The sequence below is a fragment of the Palaemon carinicauda genome, chromosome 39 (assembly GCF_036898095.1).
Source record: "Palaemon carinicauda isolate YSFRI2023 chromosome 39, ASM3689809v2, whole genome shotgun sequence".
NCBI classification, from domain to species: domain Eukaryota; kingdom Metazoa; phylum Arthropoda; class Malacostraca; order Decapoda; family Palaemonidae; genus Palaemon; species Palaemon carinicauda.
In genome coordinates, this window is record NC_090763.1 from 68,800,144 (window position 1) to 68,825,468 (window position 25,325).

Here is a 25,325-nt window from a genome sequence, read left to right on the forward strand (position 1 = left end):
TATTGGAGAAGCAAGTCAGTGTTCGCATCATTCTATCTCAAAGAAGTCCAGTCTCTTTACGAGTACTGCTACACCCTGGGACCATTCGTAGCAACGAATGCAGTAGTAGGCGGGGGCTCAGCCACTACATTCCCATAATCCCATAACCTTTTAACCTTTCTCTTGAATACTTTTTATGGGTTGTACGGTCGGCTAAGAAGCCTTCCACATCCTTGTTGATTTGGCGGGTGGTCAATTCTTTCTTGAGAAGCGCCGAGGTTAAAGGTTGTGATGAGGTCCTTTAGTATGGGTTGCAGCCCTTGATACTTCAGCACCTTAGAGTTGTTCAGCCTCCTAAGAGGAACGCTGCGCTCAGTAAGGAAGACGAACTTATTAAAGGCAGAGTAATGGTTCAAGTCGACTTCCTTACCAGGTACTTATAATTTCATTGTTATTTTGAATAACTGATAATATGAAATACGGGATACTTAGCTTCTTGATATACATGTACACTGGTTTTCACCCACCTCCCTGGGTGTGAATCAGCTACATGATTATCGGGTAAGATTAATATTGAAAAATGTTATTTTCATTAGTAAAATAAATTTTTGAATATACTTACCCGATAATCATGATTTAATTGACCCACCCATCCTCCCCATAGAGAACCAGTGGACCGAGGAAAAATTGAGGTGGTGTCAACAAGAAGTACTGCAGTACCTGGCCACAGGTGGCGCTGGTGGGTACACCCCCCTCTTGTATAGCGATCGCTGGCGTATCCCTTCCGTAGAATTCTGTCGGGCAACGGAGTTGACAGCTACATGATTATCGGGTAAGTATATTCAAAAATTTATTTTACTAATGAAAATAACATTTTAAATATTAAACTTAGCCGGTGAATATATAATAGCTGACGTCTCGGACGGCTCGACAGAAACCCAAAAACTCGCGAGCGATCGCCATGAAGGTTGCGGGTGTGCCCACCAGCGCCGACTATCGGCCAGATACCACATATACTTGTAAACAGCTCCAGTTCTTCTCTGTCGGTCTTATCGACAAGTTGATTCCGCTCGCAGTTGATCTTGAGTTTTCGTCATTTTTTGTGAAGTACTTTATTTTGGTTGTTTTGAGCTTTCGCTGTGACGGGTGTTTTTCTCTTCAATTAAAACTCTTGAACCCTTTTTTGGCTAGTGTTTATTGTTGATGACTTTGGATTTGTTTTGGATTTTTCTCTGATCAATATGGCTGACCCTTCTCCTATCCCTGGACCTAAATTTCGCAAATGTAATGCTAGGGATTGTAACAAACGTCTTCCCAAGGCCTCTCTCGACCCACATACCGTTTGTTCTAATTGCCGGGGTAAAACCTGTCAATTAGGAGATCGGTGTGATGAGTGCGTGGTCTTGTCGGAATTCGACTGGCTTGAATTTGATAAATATTCTCGTAAGCTGGAGAGAGATAGGGTGAGGAGAAGCTCCTCTAGGTCATTGGAATTTTCCTCCTCCCATGCCCCTGAACCTAATCCTTCCCCTGTAGTAGTTGTTCCTGAACCCTCTACTAGCACTCATGAACCGTCCATGCGGGATATGTTTCTTGTGATTCAAGCTTTAGGCGAGAAAGTTGAATCCTTAGCTTCGGACCGTAACCAACTCATGTCAGATGTGAAGTTTTTAAAGTGTCAGAGTGGCAAATCAGAAAATCGTAGTGACAAAGTGATTAGTGCGCAAAGTGTTGTTAGTGTTGCGACCGAGGGTTCGTCTGTTCGTGCTTGTCGCTCCCCTAGTCCGAGACCTCTTTCAGGCTCCCCTGCACCAGGGAGAAGTAATGTCGTAGGACTTAAGGGGACGAGAGGCTTTAACCAACGTACAGACGTTCCCTCTTTGGTATCGGGCGTTTCTCGTCAAGATCCCCCTTACCATAAGACGAGCGAGGCTGTGTTCTCCTCGTCATCCAAAGGCTTTTCGCAAAAGAAACCTTGGAGCAAGGTTTCTAGACCCTTGAAGCGGAAGTCAGTCCCTTCAGGACAGGTCCAGCGTCCTGGCTGTAGCCATTGGGACAGCTCTGACCCTTTGCAGTCGTCGGAAGACTGTTCGCCTATTAAACGTAAGCGTAACACGGGCTCCGAGAGTCTCAGTAAAGGCAATGTTTTGCCGACACAGACGTTACCATTGTCTCGGCCCTGTCCCGACTCCCGTTGATCCTAAATGGGTTGTCCTGCAGGATATGCAGACTAAGCTTGCCTCCCTTATGGAGGAGTATACCGTTGAGCAGGTTCACGATGATCCTCGCCGTTACGCTGATCGAGACTCTGGCCGTCAGCTGCCCAAACGAGCTTTGTTCCGTAACCGGAATACAAACCACGCTATTTACAAAGGGTTACCTTTTAGCGTAGCTGAAATGGCGAGCCATTAGAATTTAACGAGGGTGTATTACCCCCGCGCTAGTTAGCGGGGGGGGTAGGGGAGTGGTAGCTAGCTACCCCTCCTCCCCCTCACACACAAGTGAATACTCACTTTCACTTTTGGCTCGGACTGTGACAGACGTCTCTGTCTTGGTCCTCTCTTGGCAGCCATGGTTTGTTTGTTTTGTCTTTACTTAATCGCTTACTTTTCTTTTACTCAGTATATATGTAAACATGTTTTCATGTTTGTATATATATTTGAGTATAGAAATAAGTAAGTTTCCTTTTCAGATTTGTGTGTGTAGTGTACGATATCTACGTGGAGGCCTCGGCAGTTAGTCCACCACGGCGTAATTTTATGGGTGGCGATCGAGTTTGACTTATGTCTTTCTCTCTCTCTCTCTTGAGGTCGTTTACCCTTTTACTACGTGTTACTACGCCCTTGTAGCTTCCTTTCCGTGTAGGGGGTTGCCGTACGTTTGTCTCAATTAGTTATGAATCTAATTGTAGTTGTTTTTTGTTTTTCAGCTTGTAGAACGATTCCTTTCGGGGTTTTCGTTCTTTCTTTAGTGTTCATTCATTTTTAAATTACATAATTACATAGTTACATAATTATAATTGTTATAATTCTGTTTTGGTTACAGCTCTCCTTCCGCGAGTGTAAGTGGTTGTGAGGGCACGTGCCTGTTGTGTAATTCTTGTTCCTTTCCCTCGGGATTCCTCTTCGGAGCCTTCCCGGGGGAATGAATGTGTACTAATATTATTTGTTTTATTTTTTTACAGTTACCGATCTAGTTCGTTTCTGTAATATAGCAACGGTGTGAGCTGTCTGGTTGAGTCCTGGGGATTCGGCTGTTGCTGCCTCCCCCCTTGTATTTTCGTCAGGGGCGTGTCTCCTTCTACTGGTAGTACTCCCGTGACGACGGACAGCTCTCCAGTTCATTTTAAAACTCTCAGGAGGCTTGCCTCCTTGGGCGGGTAACTTTCCTTCCGAGAGAAGTTTTTCCTGTCCGGGCTCGAGTTTTTCCCCTTTTAGGGGGTTCTTCTCTTGCCTTTTTTTCGTGCGACTATGCTCTTGGTGCTGAGCGGTCGCACCTGCAGTTTCGCTCAAGGGGCTGGGCAACTGCAGGAGCTCCTCTTCGGAGGATTGCTCCTTTTAGGTCACTGGCTGACCAGGCTCTTCCACGAAGTGTTTCTCTTTCGTTCGCGAGAGAGTACACTCATAGAGACTCCTCTTCGGAGGTTTCTTCTGTTGCTGTTGCTGTTGGCCTCCCTCGCCGTAAGGCCCACCGTCCGCCTCGTCGTAAGGGCCTCTCTTCTCCCTATAAGGGCGCTTGAGGCGCCTTTTTGGATCTCCGTTTGCAGCCTACAACTCCTTTTTCTCGATCTTCCGCCTTGGTGCAGATGGACAGCAGTCTGATCTCGTCTTCCGACGGGCAACGGTCTTCCCGACGGACAACGGTCTTCCCGACGGACAGCTGTCTTCCGACGGACATCAGTCTCCCGGCGGACAACGATCTCTTCGGGGCAAAGGGTTGCCCCCACGGGGGTTCTTCCCTTGCGTGTCAGGGTTTCCCTGCGCGCCCTTCTGCTGTGTTCTCTCCTGCTCAGTGTGAGCACACAGGCGCTCTTCTGCTCATCAGCGCTCTCCTGTTCGTCAGCGCTTTCAAGATGATCATCCCTGCGGTTCCTGTTGGTTCCTGTTACGCGCCCACGTTCGCCCTCGCGATCTAGAACTTTGGTTCAGGTCGGGGCCAAGGACTCTTCTTCTTTGCGCAGGCTTCCACTCGTAGCCTTCTGCTCGTCAGCGATCATCAGCTCGTCAGCAATCATCAGCTCGCCAGCGATCATCAGCTCGCCAGCGATCATCAGCTCGTCAGCGATCATCAGCTCGCCAGCGATCATCAGCTCGCCAGCGATCATCAGCTCGCCAGCGATCATCAGCTCGCCAGCGATCATCAGCTCGCCAGCGATCATCAGCTCGCCAGCGATCATCAGCTCGCCAGCAATCACCTGTCTCTCGGCGATCTCCGGATCGCCCACGTGTGTTACAGCCGGCACGCCAACGTTCTCCAACACTTCTGAAGGAACATGGTTCGCCAGCTACTAGCTCACCTGCGCATGCTGATCGCCATCGCGCGACCCTCAACTGCGGATGCTGATCGCCATCGCGCGACCCTCAACTGCGGATGCTGATCGCCATCGCGCGACCCTCAACTGCGGATGCTGATCGCCATCGCGCGACCCTCAACTGCGGATGCTGATCGCCATCGCGCGACCCTCAACTGCGGATGCTGATCGCCATCGCGCGACCCTCAACTGCGGATGCTGATCGCCATCGCGCGACCCTCAACCGCGGATGCTGATCGCCATCGCGCGACCCTCAACCGCGGACGCTGATCGCCATCGCGCGACCGCACACCTGCGGATGCTGATCGCCATCGCGCGACCGCACACCTGCGGATGCTGATCACCATTGCTCGACCCTGCGCATGCTGATCACCATCGCGCGACCCTCAACTGCAGATGCTGTTCGCCATCGCGCGATCGCCCACCTGCAGATGCTGCTCGCCATCGCGCGACCGCCGACCTGCGCATGCTGATCGCCATCGCGCGACCCTGGCATGCTGATCACCATCACGCGACCCTGCGCATACTGATCACCATCGCGCGACCCAGCGCATGCTGATCACCATCGCGCGATCACCCTCCTGCACAGGCTGCTCGCGATCGCTCACCTTCGCATACTGCTCGCCAACGCACGATCGCTCACCTGCGCATACTGCTCGACCATCGCGTCGGCATAACACAACGCGCCATCGCCAACCTGCGCGTTAGCGCTCACCACCGATCGCTTGTTGATCCATATCGCCAGCGGTCTTCCTCGCCCACGCGGCAGCGCGTTTCCTCGCCATCGCGCTAACGCTTGCGTTCGCCGCCTCGGACTCGCTCTCATCCACCTGCCCACCCTCACGACCGCTCGCCTGCGCGCCCGCGCGACCGCTCGCCCGCGTGACCACTCGCCCGTGCAACCGCGCGACCACTCGCCTGCGCGCCTACACGCCCACGTGCCTGCACGTCTATGCTTATGCTCTCCAATGTTCGCCCACGCGCGAACCAACGGTTTTTCCATCGCGCGGACGGATGGTGTTCCGTCGCACGAACCTACAGTGTTTCTTCGCACAAATGTCGGCTTATTTCTTGCAGTATCCATTGCTCGTCTATGGGTTATCGCTCGCCGACCACCAGGAATTTCCGTCGCGCGAGCTCCAGGGCGATTGCGACCACGATTCCCAATGGGGTTTTCGCAGCATGACCAGCCTGGCGAGTTCTTCTGGAGCGTATTTCCAGAACACGGCCTCACCCCGTAAACACAGAGCATGGCACTTGCAAGAATAGGAGAAACTTAAGGGAGATCTGAGCAACACTCCTCTTTCCTGAACCTGGGTTAGCCCTTCCCCGTCATTCCCTGGAAGGATTTTTGGCGGGGGGGCTTTCCGTTCGAGATTTCTCCATCGGACAAGGGGTGACTGCTTACCTCTTCCTCTGGGAGCTTACCAGGTTCTTTCCCTCCTCGGTTACGGCCCGAGGTTTGGTTCAAGGAAGCTACAGGAAGATCAAGGGTACTTTCCTCCTCTCGAGCTCAGGCACCTTGGCCTTTCGTCGTTAAGTATCTAACTTGCGGACAAGTTCGATGTTGTACCATCTGGACGCGCTGACTGAAGTCTTCCTTCGGGTGTCTCATCTGTGGAGGTCGACGACCTCAGACACCCTTCCATCCTTGAGAAGAGTTTGTTTGTGCCCAAGGACAGAGACTTAGACAGCTGCTGTGCGGAGTAAATCGACTTCCGGTTTCACTCCTCCAAGGCGCTTTCTTCCAGACTCTGCAGGGCTCCAGCGCCCTTTTCTTTCAACCACGTCGGCCTAAGTTATCGGCTACGACAACTGGGACAAGGTGTCCAATTGCAGTTTCCTCCTGTCAGGAACAGATGGCACGGGAGACTCCCCCGGGAAGGCATAGTCCTAAAAGGAGTTCACGAACTCTAGGATTGCAGGTTTTTCGCTGGGAGGATGCTTAAGGTTACTCATCCGAATGACAGCTTCCCGATGCCCATTCCCGCACAATCTCTGTGATTAGCCAAGGATATCGCGCCTGCCGTCTCTGTCAGCGAATTCAGTGTCTCTGAACCTCTATGCCATAGCATCAGCAGAGTTGCCCGGTTGGGCAGAATGATCCATACCTTAGGCGAAGGTCTTCCTTAGGATCATCGACGGCTTCACCCCCGGCCCCCTCAGTCGATCCTTTCTTGTAAGGAAGGATCTGAGAGGGGATATCCATAGTCGACCTCTCAGCCCTGATCAAGTTTGTCAAACAAACTTCGGCCAGCGTAGACCAGCAGAATCGATCAGACTGGTAACGAGGTGACAGGACTCCTTAAACCCTGGATCGGAAGGACGGGTACTTTCAGTTTCCATTCCATCCATCTTCCAGGGTGCTCGTCGAATTCAGCCTAGACTGCAAGTATTCCTGCTTATGATGCAGTGTGGCTATCCCGCCGTGGCATAGCAGGTTTGTTTCCCCAGAGAACTCTCCCTGCCTTCCTCTTGGCCGCTCAGGGGCAGGCTTCTGCCTCCTCTGCTGTTTGGAGGGCTGGTCAACTCCGGTAGGCTCGGGTTTCGACCTTCTTCAGCGCCGGGACAAGCTTCCAGATGCTTACCATGAGTGTGGGCTCATGGTATTTTGCTTGGAGCCTTCTCTTCCTCTGCCTCAACATCTGGAGTATCTGGCCATGATATTGAGTCAACGGCCTTACCACGTTGGAAACCCCGCTTCTCGTCCGTCCAGCGAGGTTAAGCAACGTCGGTACTTGGATGGGTGACCACCTGGGGACGCCAGATTCTGTTACCACATCCTCCGAGCCTTCCTTTCGGTTGACTGTGGCAAGACTGAGGAGAGTCGCAGTACCTGTTCTCAGTCAAGCAGAGCTTTCAGCCCTACCTTGGAACGTTTCCTAGTTCTCCTTTCCTCATTGACCCGTCTATAGTCCGAATGGTCGCCTCAGGATAAGTTCCATGTGGGGCGATCCAAGTTCCGGTGGCTTCAGGCAATGTTTAACCGGACTCCCTGGCCCTATGGGACCAGCGGAACTATTAGACCTGCAATGGGTGTTGACCTATGGAGCCTCTTGATGGTAGTGGATATTCTCGTCCTTTCCCCACATTCTTGATGCGGTTCTCGGACTCGTCAAAGGAAAGGGGGGGCGCATGTTCCGGTCCAGGCCTACGGTCAAGACCTGAAGGATACCTCTCCATCATTCAGGCAGGCTTAGGGGCCTTAGTCTGGCCCCTCTTCAGATCCTACAGCCCCTGCCGAGTCGCCCCGTCGCGTGTCCACTTCATTCTAACCAGCAGGGGACGCATTTTCACACCTTCACATCTTGCAGTAGAGATACCGGGATGATTGAGATTCTCTCAATACCACCATCGGCTCTCTCATTCCAGGCAGGGGAATGTTTCTCTCAGACTATCCGAGCAGAGCCTCGTAGAGAGAGTGTACCTGGGGGTCTTTGACCTTGGGTAACCAGCAAGTGCTGGTCTGGGGGACCTGATTGCGACAGCTTGGAACCTCAAGCTTCCGCTATTCTTCCCCCCAGTCTCAGACCCCGAGACTCTGGCAAGATGCATTCCGGTGATGGTGGGACAACTTCGACGCCTGCGTCTTCCCTCCTTTTTGTCTGTGGACAATGGGTCTCAACAAGACCAGGTTGTCTGTCAACCTTTCAATGGGAGAGCTCCACTGGGACTATGCGCAGAACGGTTTCTGGACCCTCTGCTTCCCCTGACGGAACTCCCGGGAGAGCTTCTCCCACGGCGCAGACTACTCAAGCAACCACAATGCGACATCTCTCCCGAACCGGGGCGTCGCTTCGGCTTCATGCCTGGAGACACTACGCTTCCTCCTCAAGAAGAGACAACCCGCTACAGTCGCGGTACGGAGGTCGCGTCATCTGCGATAGTCATCCACAGGGGTCTCCCAGGCAAAGTGAAGAGTCTAAGGTGGTTGGTGCCGTGGGAGATATACCTCTTCCCTTGAGGCCTCTTCTCCAGCAATAACGGTCTTATTGCCTTTGGGCGGGAGGAAACTCCTTTCCGCTCTCGGCAATGAAGCCTGTCGCTCAGCCTTTCCCTGACCTTCAGGCTTAAAGGAATAACTTTTTCCTGCCCGCTGAACCTATCCTCGCTCATGCGAAGCTACGATCGTCCCTGCCCTAGTCGGAGGAAGACCTCCAACTTGGAGCATGGCTCGGACTTTTAGTCCTTTAAGAGATCTTCTCAAGACCCTTTTACGACAGGCCTCGGATTGTATTCCGCCTTGGGTCTTCTGCTCACTCTGGCCACGGCCAGTGTGTAAGCAATCTTCTTGGTCTCTTACTACTCCCCCCTTTCTAAGGAAGAGGGGAAGGCAACATTCAGGCTCGCTCCTGAGTTGTTGGCTAGACTCAGAATCTGAGGGTCCCGGCCCTTCGGTCCAATTCATTCAAGATTTCGAGTCTCCATTCTGTGTCTGATGTCCCAAGACCTTCTCTTTCTTGCCAGTAAAGGAATCGAGAGGTTAGCGCTGGAAACAGCTGCAGTTTGTCCTCAGTTGCAGCCGATTTGGGAGCACAAGGAGGACATGGGGGGAGAGTCACCAGTATACCTCTTCAGCCCGGACTCAAGGACATTCATCTCGACCTGTCTCCAGACCCTCCCCCGTCACGTCGCCCTACAGCACGATGTTGGATACATCGCAACGTCCTTCGCCTTCGAGTAATACTACTCTGTGACGCAGGTGCTACAAGCTGGAGTCTGGAAGCGTCTAATGACCTTCGCAGCCCGCTTCTTGCAGGGTTTGACCCACAGGAGTCTCGATACGTTTTCTATCGCTCCTTGGTGGCTACACAACAGCTGGTCTAACCTCAGGCTCCTTTTTGGACAGGTAGCAGAAGGTTGAGGGCATTGTTATCAGGTTTTAGTCTGCATGAACGAAAGAAGTATGTCTGGCCCTTACTTCTTTCTTCATCATCCCCTCTACGGGGAAGCAGCATCCTGGTCTCTGCATAGCTGACCTCGAACCTCTGCAGGTAAACCATGCTTCCTTGTGTTCCGAGTATTGAGTCAATACTGTCGCGTCCCCCATACCCTGACGAGGTGGTATTGGGAACGTCCTAACCCAGAGTTCCTTCTGGAACTCCAGGTCAACTGCCTAGGACGGGTCACACTTCTTCCTTCACACACAAGCTTACGTAGGCCACATGGTTCATTGCGGAGCAAGGAACTTGTGAGGTGCAGGGACTCCTTTTCTCGAGTGCGACTCACTCGGATTCTGAGTCCCCGGGTAAAGCCAAAGCCAGTATGGCTGGGGACTTTCCACCCTTCCTAAGGGGTAAGTCACCCTTTGTAAATAGCGTGGTTTGTATTCCGGTTACGGAACAAATGACAAATTCGAAGATAATTTGTATTCTTCTTAACCATACAAACCTTAGCTATTTACACATATTTGCCCGCCAGCCCTGTCCCCCAAGACAAGTCCTACCTCTAAGTGAAAGTGAGTATTCACCTGTGTGTGAGGGGGAGGAGGGGTAGCTAGCTACCACTCCCCTACCCCCCCCGCTAACTAGCGCGGGGGTAATACACCCTCGTTAAATTCTAATGGCTCGCCATTTCAGCTACGCTAAAAGGTAACCCTTTATAAATAGCTAAGGTTTGTATGATTAGGAAAAATACAAATTATCTTTAAATTTGTCATTTTACTCGTCCTTTTGACGTTATGAAATGTGATGTCGGTAGTTTGTCACGTCAGTCACGTGACATGGATCCTCACTCGCTGCAGTCCCGTGTTGACATTCAGCCGCTGCCGCAGCCTCGTGTTGACGTTCAGCCGCTGCCGCAGTCTCGTGTTGACGTTCAGGACGTTCGCCAACCAGCTCAGTTGCCTCGACTTGACGTTGAGCGTCAAGCACCGCAGTCAAAGGTTGTTTTGACTGCTCAGTCTAAGCAGTCAATGCAGTTCCGACGTGACGTCGAGCGTCCATCAACTCCTGTTGTTGTTGTTGGTCAGTCGCAAGGTTTTCAGTCCTTTCAGCAGCGGCATGACGTCGCTTCCTCGACTGCTACTGCTGCTCCTTTGCTTGTGGACATTGCCTGTCAAGCATTGCCCCCGCGGCAGGTCTCTCCTTTTCATGAGACTCGACAATTGTCGGACGAGGTTCCTTCAGATGAGGAAGTTGCTGATCCTCCGCCTACTGATATTCCTTTGGGCAGTTTGTCAGACGGAGAAGAGCCTAAAGCTGCTCAGCCCTCTATGGACTTTAAGAAAATCATGTTGATTTTTAAGGATCTTTTTCCAGACCATTTTGTACCTTCTGCTCCTCGTTCGCCTCCGTCAGAGTTTGCGCTAGGCCTAGCTGCTTCGAAGCCTTCGTTTACTAAGCTAGTGCTCTCTCGCTCTTCTAAGAGGGCTTTACGTTTGCTAGGCGACTGGTTGATCACCAGGAGGAGTTTGGGGAAGACTGCCTTTGCTTTCCCTCCTTTTAAACTGGCTTCTAGAGCGAGCGTCTGGTATGACACGGGAGAAGTTCTCGGCTTGGGAGTTCCTGCCTCTGCCCAGGGAGACTTCTCAAGCCTAGTAGACTCTCCCCGTCGCCTGGCCATGAGACGCTCTAAAGTTTATTGGTCCTCCTCGGACCTTGACCATCTCCTTAAATGGGTTTACAGGGCCTTCGAAGTTTTTAACTTCTTAGATTGGTCGCTAGGAGCCTTAAGCAGGAAGATCTCGTCGGCCGACCAGGATGTTTCCATGCTTATTATGTCCTGCATGGACAAAGCCATCCGTGATGGCTCCAATGAGCTCGCCGCTACCTTTACGGCTGGAGTCCTGAAGAAGAGGGAGACTCTTTGCTCGTTCCTTTCGGCAGGAGTAACTCCCTGTCAAAGGTCGGAGCTCCTCTTTGCCCCGTTGTCATCTGCCTTGTTTCCTCAGCAGTTGATCAAGGACATTGCGGCTTCGCTGGTGCAGAAGGATACCCACGACCTGATGGCTACGTCTGCTCGTAAGGGCGCTCCTTCATCGTCTTATGTCGTAAGACCCAAGATCGATACCCCAGCGACGAGGTTTATCCCGCCCTTTCGTGGCAGAGCCCCCAGTAGGGGAGGCGCTCGTGCCGACAGTAAGAGAGGCAAGAGGAGAGGATCCAAGTCCTCCCGTGGCAGAGTCTGACTGCCCACGTCCTCAGACAGCGGTAGGGGCCAGACTGAACAACTTCTGGCAGGCCTGGGAGAAGAGGGGTGCAGACCGAGAGTCTGTGTTGTTGCTCAAAATACCTTTTGTACGCAGACCTCCTCTAGTAACAGTTCCTTTAGACCTCTCTCCCAGGTATCGAGAGGAGTCAAGGAGACAAGCTCTACATCAGCAGGTTTCTCAGTTGCTAGAGAAGGGAGCGGTGGTGAAAGTCTCGGACCCTCAATCACCGGGATTTTACAACCGTCTCTTCCTAGTCCCAAAGCATACAGGAGATTGGAGGCCAGTGCTGGACGTCAGTGCGCTCAACGTTTTTGTTGTAAAAACAAAATTTACGATGGAGACCACGAAGTCCATCCTAGCAGCGGTCAGAGAGGGAGACTGGATGGTCTCTCTCGACCTGCAGGATGCGTACTTCCACATTCCTATACACCCGGATTCTCAACCGTATCTGAGGTTTGTTTACAGGAATGTGGTGTACCAGTTCCAAGCACTGTGCTTCGGCCTCAGCCCTGCTCCTCTTGTGTTTACGAGGCTCATGAGGAATGTGGCAAAATTCCTTCATTTATCGGGAATTCGAGCCTCCCTGTACCTGGACGACTGGCTTCTCAGAGCATCGTCCCGTCATCGCTGTCTGCAGGACCTTCAATGGACGTTAGCTCTTGCAAAGGAGTTGGGACTGTTGGTGAACTTAGAAAAGTCTCAACTGAATCCCTCCCAGACGATTCTCTATTTGGGGATGGAGATTCGCAGTCTAGTTTTTCGGGCTTTTCCGTCTGCCACCAGGATAGAGCAAGCCCTGCTCAAAGTCCGCCTCATGTTGAAAAAAGACCGTTGCTCAGTGAGAAGTTGGATGAGCCTCCTAGGGACTCTGTCATCCCTGGAACACTTTATCTCACTAGGGAGACTTCACCTTCGCCCTCTCCAGTTCCATCTAGACTCCCATTGGAACAAGGGCAAGACTTTGGAAGCTGTGTCAATCCCGATCTCCGAGCCAGTAAAAACGTGCCTGAGCTGGTGGGACAGCAACATAAGTCTGCGAGAGGGTCTGTCCCTGGCGGTCAAGAACCCAAACCACGTGTTGTTCTCAGACGCGTCGGATTTGGGTTGGGGAGCGACTCTGGACGGTCTGGAATGTTCGGGTCTTTGGACGTCGGATCAGAGGAGCCTGCACATCAACTGCAAGGAGCTGTTGGCTGTTCACTTGGCCTTGACGAGTTTCGAGAGTCGTCTACGAAACAAAGTGGTAGAAGTCAATTCGGACAACACCACAGCCTTGGCGTACATCTCCAAGCAAGGAGGCACTCACTCCCACACACTGTTCGTCATCGCAAGGGACCTCCTCATCTGGTCAAGAGATCGAGGCATCTCACTGTTGACAAGATTCATCCAGGGGGACTTGAACGTCTTGGCGGACTGTCTCAGTCGGAGAGGTCAGGTGATCCCCACAGAATGGACCCTCCACAAGGACGTGTGCAAGAGTCTTTGGATGACTTGGGGCCAACCCACCATAGACCTCTTTGCCACCTCGTTGACCAAAAGGCTCCCGACCTATTGCTCTCCAGTCCCAGATCCAGAGGCGGCCCACATAGATGCTTTCCTGCTGGACTGGTCTCACCTGGACGCGTACGCATTCCCGCCGTTCAAGATCATCAACAAGGTACTGCAGAAGTTTGCCTCTCACGAAGGGACAAGGTTGACGTTGGTTGCTCCCCTCTGGCCCGCGAGAGAGTGGTTCACAGAGGTACTTCAATGGCTGGTAGACGTTCCAAGGAGTCTGCCTTTAAGGATGGATCTCTTACGACAGCCCCTCGTAAGGAGTCTTCATCAAAGCCTCCCCGCGCTTCGTCTGACTGCCTTCAGACTATCGAAAGACTCTCAAGAGCTCGAGGATTTTCGAAGGAGTCAGCCAGAGCGATTGCGAGAGCTAGGAGAGCATCTACCATCAAGGTCTACCAGTCGAAGTGGGAAGTCTTTAGAGACTGGTGCAAGTCATCATCCATTTCCTCTTCCAGTACTTCTGTAGCCCAAATTGCAGACTTTCTCCTGCATCTGAGAAATGTTCGCTCCCTCTCTGCTCCCACTATTAAGGGCTACAGGAGCATGTTGGCTTCTGTGTTCAGACATAGAGGCTTAGATCTGTCCAATAATAAAGATCTCCAAGATCTCCTTAAGTCCTTCGAGACCTCTAAGGAGCGTCGTATGGCAACTCCTGGGTGGAACTTAGACGTGGTCCTAAGGTTCCTAATGTCCGACAGGTTTGAGCCGTTAAATTCAGCCTCCCTGAAGGATCTCACCCTCAAGACACTTTTTTTGGTGTGCTTGGCTTCGGCTAAAAAGGTCAGTGAGATCCATGCCTTTAGTAAAAACATCGGCTTTTCTACAGATAAAGCCACATGTTCGCTTCAGCTTGGTTTCTTGGCCAAAAATTAACTGCCTTTTTGTCCTTGGCCTAAATCTTTTGATATACCTTGCCTATCAGAGATCGTAGGCAACGAGGTTGAAAGAGTACTGTGCCCAGTTAGAGCTCTTAAGTTTTATTTGGCTCGTACCAGATCTTTACGAGGTGGATCTGAGGCCTTATGGTGCTCCGTTAAGAAGCCCTCATTACCTCTGTCTAAAAATGCTTCATCGTATTTTATTAGATTTTTAATCCGGGAGGCTCATTCTCACTTAAATGAGAAAGATCGTTGTTTACTTAAAGTCAAGACGCACGAAGTAAGAGCGATAGCAACTTCCGTGGCTTTTAAGCAAAACAGATCTCTGCGAAGTATTATGGACGCGACCTTTTGGAGGAGCAAGTCGGTGTTCGCTTCATTTTACTTAAAAGACGTCCAGACTCTTTATGAGGACTGCTACTCACTGGGTCCATTCGTTGCAGCGAGTGCAGTAGTGGGTGAGGGTTCTACCACCACATTCCCTTAATCCCAATATCCTTTTAATCTTCTCTTGAAATGTTTTTAATCTTGTCTTGGGTTGTATGGAAGGCTGAGAAGCCTTTCGCATCCTTTTTGATTTGGCGGGTGGTCATATGTCGTTTCTTGAGAGCGCCCAGATTAAGGGTTTTGATGAGGTCCTGTTGTATGGATGGTCCCCCTGGATATAACAGCTCCTGGGAGTCTTTCAGCATCCTGAGAGGATGGCTGGGCTTCGTGGGGAAAGCGGACTAATAAGGCAGAGTATTCGTCAGAGTCAGCTTCCTTACCAGGTACTGGGTTTTATTATGATATAATTGTCAAAATCTCCAAGCATATACGCCTTTATTGTATTAATACTGGTCTCTACCCACCTCCATGGGTGTGAATCAGCTATTATATATTCACCGGCTAAGTTTAATATTTAAAAATGATATTTTGATTATAAAATAAATTTTTGAATATACTTACCCGGTGAATATATAAATTAAAGGCCCTCCCTTCCTCCCCGATAGAGACCCAGCGTAATGAGAAGAACTGGAGCTGTTTACAAGTATATGCGGTATCTGGCCGATAGTTGGCGCTGGTGGGCACACCCGCAACCTTCATGGCGATCGCTCGCGAGTTTTTGGGTTTCTGTCGAGCCGTCCGAGACGTCAGCTATTATATATTCACCAGGTAAGTATATTCAAAAATTTATTTTATAATCAAAATATCATGTTATTACCGAGTAGCAGATACGAATGCTGCTTAGAGAAAATGTAGATCACTTGTAGAGCCTTTGCCCAAATTACAGTGTTTGTGTCTTTTCAGATTGCAGTTGTTGAAGATCACAATGGCTTGCCACCTCTTGTTGCTGGTACTGGTCTAGACATTACGTCAGAGGAGTGTGATGCTATTTTAGATATCGTTACCAAACTGAAAAATGATAGAGTCCTCGCTAAGCACTCCACTAAAGAGGGCTTCAGTTTGCCAACTGTATCTCTGGTTTTAGAAGGGATATATTTTCATGACCCACATTTTCTACCAAAGATATTGAGGGAAATGCCTCATCTTCTTCACATTGAGCTCCAGGTTTGTGTTAGCTGTTTGTGATAGCTTATCAATGCTACACATTTCTTTTATATTCTTAATGCTGTATCATTACTTTTGAGGGTAAAAAAAATCTTTTTTTCAATATTAATCTTACCCGATAATCATGTAGCTGTCAACTCCGTTGCCCGACAGAATTCTACGGACGGGATACGCCAGCGATCGCTATACAAGAGGGGGGTGTACTCACCAGCGCCACCTGTGGCCAGGTACTGCAGTACTTCTTGTTGACACCACCTCAATTTTTCCTCTGTCGTGCTTCCGGCAAGACCTACATGGATACGCTTATAATTTTGGAGTCTTTGTTCACGGTTTTGGTGAAGTATTGCTCTGAGATTTCAGCTTTCGCTATACAGGAAGCTTTTCCCTTAGCTTAGATAGCTTTTGGATTAATTTTGATTAATGGTATAACGATCTTTGCTTTAATTTGGAAACCCCCTTTTGACTGTTCTCTGATTCAAGATGTCCGACCATTCACAAGCTCCTACCCAAAGACGATGTAGAGTTAGCACTTGTGTTAGGCGTCTTCCGAAGGCCTCGGTTGATCCTCACACCGTTTGTTCCGACTGTAGGGGAAAATCCTGCCAGTTGGAAGATCGATGTGAGGAATGTGCCGGTCTTTCGGAATTTGATTTTATTCAATTCCTTAAATATACGACTAAGTTAGAGAGGGAGAGAGTTAGGAGGAGTTCTGCTCGCTCTTTGCTTTATTCATCCCCCCATGATCCTCATCCTTTTCCTCCCCCTGTAGTGGCTACCCCCGAACCTATTATTAGTGCTCAGCCTGATATGTCGGATGTTTTACGTGCCATTCAGGCTTTAGGTGATAAGGTGGAGTCAGTAGTGAGTGACCACAAGTTCCTCTTGGCAGACGTCAAGGAACTTTAAGTGAAAAGTGCAGTGGGAAGTGGTAGTGCCAGTGCTGTGCCTAGTGTCAGTGTCAGTGTTGCGCGTGAGGATACTTCTGTGCGTGCCAGTCGTCCTCCCAGTCCGGGACCTCTTGCAAGCTCCCAAGCCCAGGGGAGAAGCAATGTCGAAGGGCAAAAGGGTTCGGCAGGCCTTGATCGGCGCACAGTAGTATCCTCAGTGGTTGCGGGCGTATCTTATAGAGATCGTCACTTCCACTCTCAGACGATTGAGCCCTTAATTTCCTCGTCTGCAGAAGATTTTTCGGGGAGAAAACGCTGGACTCAGGTCTCAAGGCCTCTTAAGCGTAAAGTCCAGACCGCGCGAGTCCAACAGCCCAGGTGTAGCCACTGGGCTAGCTCGGACTCGCCGCAGTCATCAGATGACTGCACGCCTCCTAAGAGAGGTAAGGCGATGCCTCAACAGACCTCAACTTCTGTTAAAGCTATGCCTCAACAGACCTCAACTTCTGTTGATCCTAAGATGGCTATGCTGCAGACTATGCAGTCGCAGCTTGCGGTGTTGATGCAGGAGTTTCAGGCAGAGAAGGTTAATACACCTCCTCCTGCGAGCGCTCCTCCTCCTCTGCGCAGTCCAACCTGCCAGACGTATGATGTTGAGGTTCCTCAAGCTACCTCCATGCGTGAGCTGCCGCATTGGGAGTTGCCAGATACCAGCGCTGTGCAGCAACCCCCACTTTCCTTGAGGCAGGAGCCTCTTGCCACGCGGCAACCTCCTCAACACTGGGGGCAGGAGCCTTATGCTTTACAACAACCTCCTCTACCCTTGAGGCAGGAGTCTCTTGCATTACAACCATCCTCGAGGCAGCAACCTCTTGAGGTACGACAACCTCTACCATCCTTGAGGCAGCCACCTCAACTCTCGCGGCAGCCACCTCCACTTTCCTCGAGGCGAGAACCTCAACTCTCGAGGCAAGCACCTCAAGAACCTCAACTCGTGAGACAAGAGCCTCTCTCTGCGCAGCCACCTCAACCCTTGAGGCAAGCGCAACTCTTGAGGCAGGAACCTCATGCTATGAGTCAGCCACCTCAACGCATGCAGCAACCACTTTCGCCTCAGCTTGAGCCTCTTCCCATTCAACTTGAACCGCAGTCTATGCAGCATGAGCCTCATGCTTTACAACAGTCGCCTCTCACCACGCTTGCTCCTCAGACCTCCGCAGAACCTCCTTCATCCCAGCCTCATGACTTTGTCATTACCAGCCCTCATCCTCTTCAGCAGAGACTTGAGGATGAATCCGCAAGTGCGCATGCACCCGCTCTTCAGGATTCAGCCATTCAGCATACCGCTTTAACTTTACCTCTCGCTTCTCAACCCTCAGGTGATGAGGTTTCTGAGGATGAAGCTGCTCACCTGGATGATCCTTCATCTGATGTGGAGGAACCCAAGTCATTGCCACCCTCCATTGACTTTCGCAAGGTCCTTGCTCTGTTCAGAGAGTTATACCCGGATCACTTTGTTTCTGCTACCCCTCGCTCTCCTCCATCCGAGTTCTCTCTAGGCATGCAACCTGTTAAGTCTGCCTACACTAAGCTCGTCTTCGCTAGATCATCAAAGAGAGCTTTGAGAATGTTAGGGGATTGGTTGCAGTCCAAGCAGCAACTGGGAAAGACGTCTTTTATGTTTCCACCTCCTAAGCTGACTTCTAAGGCGGGCGTCTGGTATGCCACGGGAGAGGAACCAGGCTTGGGGGTCCCTGCCTCTGCCCAGGCTGACTTCTCAAGTTTGGTTGACTCTCCACGAAGGTCGGCTTTGAGACGCTCTAAGGTCTGCTGGACCTTTTCTGACCTGGACCACTTCTTAAAGGGAGTCTTTCGCGCCTTTGAAATTTTTAATTTCCTTGACTGGTGCCTGGGGGCCTTGAGCAAGAAGACTGCCCCTTCTGACAAAGACTCGGCCATGCTGATCATGTCCTGTATGGACAAGGCAATTCGCGATGGTTCCGGCGAACTTGCCTCTATGTTTGTATCGGGAGTCCTCAAGAAAAGGGAACAACTTTGCTCCTTCCTTTCCACTGGTATCACCTCTTGCCAAAGGTCACAGTTACTTTTTGCTCCTCTTTCTAAGTTCCTGTTTCCTGAGGATCTTATCAAGGAATTGTCTGCGGCTCTTATACAGAAGGACACGCATGACCTCGTGGCCTCTTCAGCACGGAAGGCTAAGGTTGCACCTTCAGTTCCTAGAACTTACCGCACCCCAGTGGCTGATACTCCTGCTACCAGATTTATTCCGCCCTTTCGTGGCAGAGCCCCCAGCCGAGGAGGTACCCGCCCAGACGGTCACAGGGGCAGGTCCAAGAAAGGTACCAAGTCTTCGAAAAGCAAACATTGACTCTCCTCCTCTCCAGACAGCTGTAGGAGCCAGACTCAAGATCTTCTGGCAAGCTTGGGAAAGAAGAGGTGCAGACGCCCAGTCTGTCAAGTGGCTAAGGGAGGGGTACAGGATACCATTCTGCCGCAATCCCCCTCTGACCACTTCTCCCATCAACCTCTCTCCCAACTACAAGGAAAAGGACAAGAGGCTAGCGTTACATCAAGAGGTGTCGCTCCTGTTACAGAAGGAGGCAGTGGTGATAGTCCGGGATCATCAATCCCCGGGCTTCTACAACCGTCTCTTCCTGGTGGCCAAGAAGACAGGAGGTTGGAGACCGGTGCTGGACGTCAGTGCGCTCAATGCTTATGTCACCAAGCAGACGTTCACTATGGAGACGACGAAGTCGGTCCTAGCAGCGGTCAGGCAGGAGGACTGGATGGTCTCGTTGGATCTGAAAGACGCCTACTTTCACGTCCCCATTCATCCAGACTCCCAACCTTTTCTGAGATTCGTTTTTGGAAAGGTTGTGTACCAATTCCAAGCCCTGTGTTTTGGCCTAAGCACGGCACCTATGGTGTTTACGCGACTGATGAGGAATATTGCGAAATTCCTCCACTTGGCGGACATCAGAGCCTCCCTTTATTTAGACGACTGGCTGTTAAGAGCCCCCACAAGTCGTCGCTGTCTGGAGAGTCTCAGTTGGACTTTGGACTTGACCAAGGAACTGGGTCTTTTGGTCAACTTAGAGAAGTCCCAGCTTATTCCTTCCCAAACCATCGTTTACCTGGGAATGGAGATTCGGAGTCAAGCTTTTCGGGCTTTTCCGTCGGCCCCAAGAATCAACCAAGCCCTAGAGTGCATACTGAGCATGCTGAAGAGGAACAGATGCTCGGTGAGACAGTGGATGAGTCTAACAGGGACCCTGTCATCGTTAGCCCTGTTCACCGAGTTAGGGAGACTCCACCTCCGCCCTCTTCAATACCATCTAGCAGCTCACTGGGACAAGAATATGACGCTCGAAGCGGTCTCTATTCCTGTTACCAAAGAGATGAAGACTACTCTCATGTGGTGGAAGAGCAACATCCTTCTCAAGGAGGGTCTCTCGTTAGCTGTTCAGACCCCCAATCTTCATCTCTATTCGGACGCATCAGACTCGGGCTGGGGCGCGACCTTGGACGGACAGGAATGCTCGGGAACATGGAACAAGGAACAGGAAACGCTTCACATCAATTGCAAGGAGTTGTTGGCAGTACATCTGGCCTTAATGAACTTCAAGTCCCTCCTGCTAAACAAGGTGGTGGAGGTGAACTCCGACAACACCACAGCCTTGGCTTACATCTCCAAGCAGGGAGGGACTCATTCGAGGAAGTTGTACGAGATAGCAAGGGACCTCCTCATTTGGTCAAGAAGTCGAAACCTCACGCTGGTAACGAGATTCATTCAGGGCAATATGAATGTCTCGGCAGATCGCCTCAGCAGGAAGGGTCAAATCATCCCCACAGAATGGACCCTTCACAAGAACGTGTGCAACAGACTTTGGACCTTGTGGGGTCAGCCAACGATAGATCTGTTCGCTACCTCGATGACCAAGAGGCTCCCATTGTACTGTTCCCCAGTCCCAGACCCGGCAGCAGTTCACGTGGATGCTTTTCTGCTGGATTGGTCCCATCTCGATCTATATGCATTCCCGCCGTTCAAGATCATCAACAGAGTTATTCAGAAGTTCGTCTCTCACGAAGGGACACGGCCGACGTTGGTTGCTCCCCTTTGGCCTGCAAGAGAATGGTTCACAGAGGTACTGCAATGGCTGGTCGACGTTCCCAGGACTCTCCCTCTAAGAGTGGACCTTCTACGTCAACCTCACGTAAAGAAGGTACACCCAAGCCTCCACGCTCTTCGTCTGACTGCCTTCAGACTATCGAAAGACTCTCTAGAGCTAGAGGCTTTTCGAAGGAGGCAGCCAGAGCGATTGCCAGAGCAAGGAGGATATCCACTCGCAGAGTCTATCAATCCAAGTGGGAAGTCTTCCGAAGCTGGTGCAGAGCCAATGCAGTTTCCTCTACCAGTACCTCTGTAACCCAAGTTGCTGACTTCCTGTTACATCTTAGGAATGTTAGATCTCTTTCGGCTCCTACGATCAAAGGGTACAGAAGTATGTTGGCAACAGTTTTCCGCCACAGAGGCTTGGATCTTTCCTCCAACAAAGATCTACAGGACATCCTTAAGTCTTTCGAGACCTCTAAAGAACGTCGCTTGTCCACTCCAGGCTGGAATCTAGACGTAGTCTTAAGGTTCCTTATGTCTCCTAGATTTGAACCTCTCCAGTCAGCCTCTTTCAAAGACCTTACTCTCAAAACTCTTTTCCTCGTCTGCCTTGCAACAGCCAAAAGAGTTAGTGAGGTTCACGCCTTCAGCAGGAACATAGGATTCACATCCGAAACAGCTACATGTTCCTTACAGCTCGGGTTTTTGGCAAAAAATGAACTTCCTTCACGACCTTGGCCTAGATCGTTCGAAATTCCTAGCCTTTCCAACATGGTGGGTAACGAGCTAGAGAGAGTTCTTTGCCCTGTCAGAGCTCTAAAGTACTATCTTAAAAGGTCAAAACCTATACGAGGACAATCAGAGGCCTTATGGTGTGCCATTAAGAAACCTTCGATGCCTATGTCCAAAAACGCAGTTTCGTATTACATAAGGCTTCTGATTAGAGAAGCTCATTCTCACATGAAGGATGAAGACCTTGCTTTGCTGAAGGTAAGGACACACGAAGTGAGAGCTGTAGCTACTTCGATGGCCTTCAAACAGAACCGTTCTCTGCAGAGTATTATGGATGCAACCTATTGGAGGAGCAAGTCAGTGTTTGCATCATTTTATCTCAAAGATGTCCAGTCTCTTTACGAGAACTGCTACACCCTGGGACCATTCGTAGCAGCGAGTGCAGTAGTAGGTGAGGGCTCAGCCACTACATTCCCTTAATCCCATAACCTTTTTTAACCTTTCTCTTGAATGCTTTTATTGTTGTTTTTGGGTTGTTACGGTAGGCTAAGAAGCCTTCCGCATCCTAGTTGATTTGGCGGGTGGTCAATTCGTTCTTGAGAAGCGCCTAGGTTAGAGGTTGTGTAGAGGTCCTTTAGTATGGGTTGCAGCCCTTTATACTTCAGCACCTTAGAGTTGTTCAGCCTCCTAAAAGGAACGCTGCGCTCAGTAAGGAAGACAAACTTATTAAAGGCAGAGTAATGGTTCAAGTCGACTTCCTTACCAGGTACTTATAATTTCATTGTTATTTTGAATAACTGATAATATGATATACGGGATACTTAGCTTCTTGATTAACATGTACACTGGTTTTCACCCACCTCCCTGGGTGTGAATCAGCTACATGATTATCGGGTAAGATTAATATTGAAAAATTTTATTTTCATTAGTAAAATAAATTTTTGAATATACTTACCCGATAATCATGATTTAATTGACCCACCCTTCCTCCCCATAGAGAACCAGTGGACCGAGGAAAAATTGAGGTGGTGTCAACAAGAAGTACTGCAGTACCTGGCCACAGGTGGCGCTGGTGAGTACACCCCCCTCTTGTATAGCGATCACTGGCGTATCCCGTCCGTAGAATTCTGTCGGGCAACGGAGTTGACAGCTACATGATTATCGGGTAAGTATATTCAAAAATTTATTTTACTAATGAAAATAACATATTTCAGATGTACTATGTTTGATTTCATGAGTTATAGTGCTAGGTTACAACTCTAGTGAATTGAGTATGCCCTGAAATAATTTAGCCAATTTTCTGACTGTATTTTTATTATAATGCACTTCCATAACAATGCTACAGTATATCCTAAAGTACCATATTTAATTTTAATCTTTATATAGTTAATATAGTTGAGTAATTCTGCTTAGGTTTATTAAATTAATGGTTTCTCAAGAAGTGTTTAGATTTTGAAAGTAATTGTGTATCCGATCGGTATTGCACATGCTGTGTTATTTATACTGTATTCAATGTTATGGTTACTGTTATGATTTTTGCTTTTGTTTTGCCTGCATAAAATGCTTCAACCAGGAAAATGATTGGTGTAATGTATTATTTTTTTTTCATTTTCAGTATAATGGGACTCCAACTGTGCTCAGAGCATTGAGCAGATATTGCCGAAGTTTGGAATCTCTCTCCTTTTTGGAACCCCGTATGGAAGTTTCGATTTTAGAAAAAGATATTTTACCAATTCTTTTTGGAGTCCCAGCTTCTGCTGTTCACAGGACTAGTTCTTTAATATGCAGATTTGGGGAAGATGAGCATTTTAGAAGTCTGTTTCAAGTGCAATATCCTAATCTTAGAAAGTTGAATTTAGACGAACTTTATTTTGAAGAAGATCTCCTTCATGATGTATATACATTGGTGATGGTATTGCAACCTAAACTCACATGTTTTGGCAAGTACACGGGGCTAACTAAAAAGATGTTAACTAAATTCAGAAGGCTTTGGGCAGAAAAAAATGGTGAATCGTATTCTAATATAGAGCTGTTTTTGACAAAGGCAAAATTTGTTGACAGTGTATTTGATTCTCACAGTGATACCGAAATAGAATTAAAATACCTTGAAAGCATTGTGTCAATGTTTAAGTCATTGAAGTCAATTGAAGTGCAGAAAGACAACCTACTTGAAAAAGATATAGGAAAGTTCTGTCAAATGTTTGCTCACCAGGTTGAGGCTTTTTCTCTTAGTGTATTGCCGATAAGTCATATATCAGCTCTGAGCAATATCAGACATTTGCGTTTGACATTTGCCCAGCGATATTCGTTTGACCAGGTTCATTTCATCTTGGATAATTGTGGACAACTGCAAACTTTGAGCGTACATGGTGTGCTAGTGGAACATTCTCCACATCCATTGCCTGTTCAGAATAATGTTGGAATGCTGCATAACGATCAGCATATTCTTGAAAATCTCTTAGTTGAAGAATTAGCAAATCAAATTCAAGACATCCAGGCCTTTATCGAAGAACCCGAAGGTAATAATCACTTTCAGGGCTTGGATCTTGGTGCTGGTGTGCGACATCCTCCATCTTTGAGACCAAGATTAAAATATAAGCAGTCCAAAACCCACTTAAAATTGACAACTTTAAGAATTGCATCACTACTTGAAGCTGAAAAACAACCTTCTGAGGTGAGTGTTCATTATTGATTTTGTGACCTTTTTAATACCAATTATGTACAATTATCTTCATTTATATCCTTTTGTGGTTGATATGGCATTTGAAAAGCACTGTAGTACCCATGGAATATTGATTTGGGAGACCACGGTTTGAAAATTCTAGTAGAAAATCCTTTCCTTCTTTTAACTTATTTCTTTTTTTCATAGATGCAATAGGAAATATTTTGATCCTACGGGTATACAAACATTTCATCCTCTAGAATAGGGAATGTTTCAATCGTTGATGTAGTTAACAACAGGTGATCGTAGGTAGGTAACCCTGCTCACCCGCCTGTCAAAGACTTCACTTTTGTCTTCGGCCCCAACGAGTACGGATGTACTGTTGTGACCTAACCTAAAGGATTTGATTTTTTTCTTTGGCTGGCTGCAGGGGCATAGCCCCCTGTGCCCCGCGGGGGCATAGCTCCCTGTGGCTGCGGGGGCATAAAAACAGTTAGAATAGCACCAACGTATCCCTGCGTGTCGTAAGAGGTGACTAAAAGGGACGGGACGAGGGGGCTGGGAACCCTCTCTCCTGTATTATAATCCTGTGAGATATCAAAGAGGTGGAGCTTGGGGGGAGAGTGACTGCTCCCCGCACTCTAGTTTTGGGGTGTTTGAATGTGCGTGGATATAGTACGATAGAGAGTAAAAGATGTGAGATTGGAAGTATGTTTAGGAATAGAAGGATGGACATATTGTCTTTGTGTGAGACAAAGATAAAAGGGAAAGGTGAAGTGATGTTTGGTGAAATGTATGGTAGAGTGTCTCGGATTGAAAGGGGAAGAGCAAGAGAAGGTGTGGCTTTATTGCTGAGTGAATGGATGACAGGTAAAGTAGTGGAATGGAAGGAGATATCATCTAGGTTAATGTGGGTAAGGGTTAGGTTGGGTAGGGAATGTTGGGCTTTTGTCAGTGCGTATGGGCCAGGTTGTGAGAAAAGTGAAGAAGAGCGGAGTGAGTTCTGGAATGAATTAACTAGGTGGGTAGAAGGAATTATGTAGTTGTCATGGGTGACTTAAATGCTAGAGTGGGCGCTTGAGAGGTAGAAGGTGTCATTGGGAAGTATGGCGTATCAGGTGAAAATGAGAGTGGTGAGAGACTGGTAGATATGTGTGTTGAGCAAGAAATGGTGATAAGTTCTAGCTTTTTCAAAAAGAAAGATAAAAACAAGTATACATGGGTAAGAGTGGCAAATGGAAGAGTGGTAGAAAGGGCGTT

The 25,325-nt window shown here is 49.1% G+C and overlaps 2 protein-coding genes across 4 annotated transcripts in view; one reads left to right on the top strand and one right to left on the bottom strand.

Moving 5' to 3' along the window:
• LOC137631246 (Golgi to ER traffic protein 4 homolog) overlaps positions 1-25,325 on the bottom strand; it is a 445,029-nt gene that overhangs the window by 318,723 nt on the left and 100,981 nt on the right. The gene's annotated exons all lie outside the window — the stretch shown is intronic.
• The window catches only part of LOC137631245 (uncharacterized), a 98,736-nt gene that overhangs the window by 47,253 nt on the left and 26,158 nt on the right, over positions 1-25,325 (top strand). For both annotated transcript variants that reach the window (XM_068363029.1, XM_068363030.1), the window contains 2 exons: positions 15,389-15,649; positions 23,019-24,077. In XM_068363029.1, coding sequence (XP_068219130.1) covers positions 15,389-15,649; positions 23,019-24,077 — 1,320 coding nt within the window. The remainder of the gene's footprint in view (positions 1-15,388; positions 15,650-23,018; positions 24,078-25,325) is intronic.